General features: G+C 36.7%; 1 protein-coding gene across 1 annotated transcript in view; it reads left to right on the top strand.

Annotated features, from left to right (window-relative positions):
* lgals3a (lectin, galactoside binding soluble 3a) overlaps positions 1-3655 on the top strand; it is a 6695-nt gene extending 3040 nt beyond the window's left edge. The window contains exons 5-6 of the mRNA XM_035673502.1: positions 606-762; positions 2566-3655. Coding sequence (XP_035529395.1) covers positions 606-762; positions 2566-2721 — 313 coding nt within the window. The 3' untranslated portion in view covers positions 2722-3655. The remainder of the gene's footprint in view (positions 1-605; positions 763-2565) is intronic.
* The last annotated feature ends 1391 nt before the right edge of the window (positions 3656-5046 follow it).

Genomic DNA, 5046 nt, shown 5'->3' with positions numbered 1-5046 from the left:
CTATTAAAGGAATATCTTATCTTCACTGTTTAATGCAACTCATCCACGATGGCCCACCTGCTCCATTTACTCTGACACTGATAACAGGCTCGGGCTGAAAAATGTATCAGGATAATATTTAAATTTCAGTCAATAATTATTTGTAGTTTTATGGACCTTAAAGCAGGTGAAAAAGGTTGAATTTAAGCACCTTGTTTTGAGTTTACCCACTTTATTTATCAAGGCACACGGGTGATAATGTTAATGTTTTGTCACATGGGACTGTTGCTGATGGAGTACTGCTCCATCGTCGACTGCCTGTGGATTGTTTCTTGAGACATAACCGATGACGACATGTTGCATAGTCTAAAGGGTGGAAGCGGCTGTGGTCGTTCACTCACTCGTTCCATCATATAAAACATTAAGAATATGCATTTAGTGCAACTATTGAACATATCTATATAACAGGCTATTATTGAGAGTGTAAAGAAAGAGGCTTTTGTTCTGCTAAATGAAAATACTCTTCCAAAATTAATTATCATTACTGTTATTTTCTGTTATTAATTGGACAGTGGGAGGATGATTAGTCATCAGCAGCTCTCAGTCCTTATCTTTTTGTCTTGCAGGTTCCAAGTCGACTTCATCAAAGGTTCAGACGTCGTCTTTCACTTCAATCCTCGATTTCCTGAGCAAACAATTGTCAGAAACTCCAATCTAGGTGGATGTTGGGGGCCAGAAGAGCGAGAAGGAGACTTCCCATTTGTTCAGGGACGCCGTTTTGAGGTAAATTGTTGTAGTAATGGAACTGCCAAAAAGATTTTCTTTTACATTTCATTCATAATTGAGCCTTTCAACATCAGTGGTTCACTTATTGTGCTTGACCAGACCCGACTTGACTTCGATTAGATTAGATTCATCTTTTAAAATGTAAAACAGGATGACATTTGTCCTTATTTTATTTTATTTTTTGATACGCAAGACTAATAGTGGATGATGTGCAACAAAGATCCTGAATTGAAGCATAGCTCTGTCCAACTTTAACCTGATGCTACATTCACGTCACCTGGGACGGGAAAGAGTCCTGCGTTCATGTCACAGGACAACTTGAGACGATTGTATGATTACAGCGTTAGTTGAGTGAGGGTTAAGAATAGGTGGGTATACCATTAAATATATGCGATCCATTAGTTTAATCACTAGAGCAATTCCCATTTCCTTTATTTTCAGGCACTTCCATGTTATTAAGTTCCATGTGGGATGTATAGTAGCTTTCAAAAAGGTTTCCCAATCATAATTAAGACATGAAGAAGAGGTCTAATCGGCCAAAACAGATTAAAAACACCTGTGTGAGTGTGCTGCGCCTATAACGTCAGACTAACAGCCGATTCAGGCAAAATCCAAGAAGCTGTTGGTCAGCTTTATAGTGATGACTCAGTGGGACATGGTGGAAGAGTATGGGAGGTGCATTCATTCACATTCAAGTGTTCATGTGTCACTCCAGATATTGAACATGGGTGTAACTGTTAGTCATGGTTAAATACTGGGACATCCCCATTCACTCCAGATTGCAGTCCTCAGCGGCAGCTTAAATACACACCAGTGTGAAAACCCTCAAATTCTTCCAGACATGATGTCAACTTAATGTCGTAAACAGCAATGTCAGATTCAGACATCATTAAAAATGGTCACCTGTAAATTATTATTTTCACAGTGGAGATTCAACATATTAAAATTCATTCCCAGAGCAGAATTTGTGGCTCAGCAGGGCTTGTCATTGTCAGTGTTCATTTGTAGTACCATAGGTTTGCTAATAACCCTACGATTGGACTCTTTGACATTGATTAAACGTATTTAATCTGTCACATTCACATATAAACATGCCTGTTGACGGTGTCACAGGCAGGGTGGGAAATTCACTTTTTAATATGTGCAAGCCAATATTCCAAACAATATTCAAGAGCCACTCAATAGTAATTCATTATTCTGTGAATAAGATCTACCAACCACTCGATATGTTACCAGCATTTGTCTGGTGGTAATTTCCCACCCTGGTCACAGTTCTCCAGAACCTGTTAACCCATTAATGTCAGTGACGAACTGGTTATTCTGGTTCAGTATGAAAGAAGTATTAATCTTCCAGAGCTCCAGTTTGGCTAAGACCGCTTTTTATATTTATTTATATAAAAAAAAATTAAAAAAATAAATAAATAAATAAACTTTCAAGGCTGAAATGAATTATTATTTTTGTAATCGATAAACCAGGAGATTATTTTCTCAATTGATCTTTGGGTCTATAAAATATCAGAAAATGCTGATTACACAGAGTCCGAGGCTTCAGATTGCTGGTTTTGACTTTTGATTGTCAGTCCATTATCTAAAGATGTTTAATTTACTATCATAGAAGACTGAGAAAACCAGAAAAAAATTAAATCTGAGCAGCTGGAACCACTGAATTATTGCTTTAAAAATAACTTAATAACTTATTAATCAGGAAAACCATTACAGATTGATTTTCTGTCGGATTGTTTCCACTCTACCGGCATTCCTCGTCACACCTTTGCTTGTTTTCTGTTGCTCTCCCTGCAGCTGAAGATCCTTGTGGAGGAGGACATGTTTAAAGTGGCGGTGGACGGCAGCCACCTGCTGGAGTACGAGTACAGAGTCGACGGGTTGGAGGAAGTGACCCTGGTGCGAGTGGCTGGAGACCTCATCCTCCACAGTGCAGCCCCGAGCATGATCTGAATCTCAGAGCTACTAAACCACACGCTGTACCGGAGACCTAGGTCAAACTTTACCACCGTATTTGAGATCCTTTCAAGTACCTTGATGGGGTTTTTGAGGCAGAATAGTCAGCGAAGTGCAATCTTTGCCCACCTGGAGCTTCTTCATTTATAACAGAACAGATGGCAGATTAACCCAGGTCTGCTCACTATAATCCTATTTTTGTTTTTACTTGCTGACATCTCATTTTATAACCACTCACAATCCAATATCTTTTATGACATAACAATATCAAAGTAGTGAATGAGATTAAGTGAATCTAAAACAGGCGTTTTAGGGAATTACTAATTTATACCTAATGAAAAGATTGTAGGTGGAAAAGTGTGACATGTCCCAAATGTTTTCCACTAGTATGCTGTATTTTGTTTACAGTACATGTATGTTTAATTCTATCCTTTATATCAAAATCTTGACAAGCCTTTGTAATGCATGAGAGCGTGCTGCTGAAAATCAACTTGGTCTCCTTTTCATCGTCTTACTTCAGCGCTGGCCAACCACACTCCTCACGTCAAGACTCTCTGGTCTGTTACCATACAGTAGGCTAATGATGAAGTTTCTTAAAATGTATTTATATACTGACTTTGAGCTCCTCCTTTTCCTCAGTATTAATGCCCCTGAGCTCTCAGACTGGAGGGACTTATGATTTCATGTTGAAGTCAAATAGTTTAAAAAAAAAAAAACGTGAGGCTCAAGTAAAACGTTGGAAAGGGGAGCGATGAGGGTCTCTTGTTGATTTTGTTGCCAAAGATAACGGTGGTACAATATTTTGAGATGATATGCTTATAAATAAAGGGCAACAAACAAATAATGACTGATTATGCTGTTTGATTCAGAATATTGTACACTTTTCATGAGCTGCCTGCCTGTACACATAATAAATGCTAGTTTCCCTGTTCCCATTCTTCATTTTATTCAAAGGGGGAGGAAGCTAATCCTGTTAGCAGCCACACTTTCAGGGTTTCCTAGGGAGGAATGTGTTTCGTCATCATAATCTTATTTATATTATTTATAGATGGGGAGGGAGGGGATTACATGCAGCAAAGGGCCACAGGTCAGACTCTAACCAATGGATGCTGCAGCAAGGATTCAGCCTCGGTACATTGGGCACCAGCTCTACCAGGGTGCTCCTCAAAATGCTTTAAATAAAAGGTAATGAATTAGAAAAAATTAAAATCAGGATACAATTAAATTGTAAGAGAAGAATTGAACAGGGTAAAACAATGCTATGTCATTTAAATTTAGGATTTTATTATTATTAAGATTTGAATTAGAGATGAAGGTACATTTTGTTACTAATATATTTTACAATTAATATTTTAAATTCAAGTTATTTTAGTGGAGCATTTTATCTAAATGCTGCACTGCCAATAGAATAACATTAGTACATGTATTATGTCACATTACATTACATATATTATTAACACAATTTAAGAAAAACACTTGATACACTAAGGTACAGGTAAAAACAATACAATCTAAGTAGAATTTAATTTGTGCAGAAAGGGACAATAAGTGTTATATGTTGTGAGAGTATAAAAATAAATTCATTTATATGACGATACACTGATACGTGCACATTTTGAATGTAAGACTTGAAGTGGAGTATTTTTACACTGTAAAGTAAGAATATAAAATCAGTAGTAAATTACATTACATCGGCGGTTTCCAACCTGAGGGTCAAGGCCCCAACTAGGGGTCGCCAAAGCTTCATATTTATATTAAGCAGTGTTAGAAAACTGCTTACAAAATATACACAGTAAGCCTATATCTCAGTATCACAAGTAAATGTTAATCAAATTGTCTAATAGAACAATGGCTGAGCGTCAGGGGACACGAAAACACTGAATTTGTCAAAAAAAAAAGCTTAAGTCTGTATGATTGTTAAAATCATACAGACTTTTAGACTGAAATAGACTTTTTTTTAAAAATACATAATACAGACAGATAATTCTATAAAAAATACCAGGAAAACTCACTTCTGATCAATATTTACAGGAAATTATCTGCTCAAACTTCATCCAAATCACTTCACACAAACTTCTTGCAGTTATTGAATTCACTGTTTTGGGTTCATTGTACATAACAGGAAATATACATAAATATGTCTCGTCAGTTGTCAGTTTTAATAAATGATAGAAAAGGGTTATCTTTAGGAAAAAGGCTGGGAACCTATGGAAGCCCATTTCCACCAATGTGACCGTAAAAAAAGGATTTTGTAAATCATGAGACATTTCCTCAAAAAATATTACTTAGCAGCATTAGTATCTGACAATAGTGAGAAACGTT

This window comes from Morone saxatilis, unplaced genomic scaffold (genome assembly GCF_004916995.1).
Source record: "Morone saxatilis isolate NCDOM2014 unplaced genomic scaffold, NCSU_SB_2.0 Contig3, whole genome shotgun sequence".
NCBI classification, from domain to species: Eukaryota; Metazoa; Chordata; class Actinopteri; family Moronidae; genus Morone; species Morone saxatilis.
This window is presented reverse-complemented; position numbering and strand designations above follow the sequence as displayed.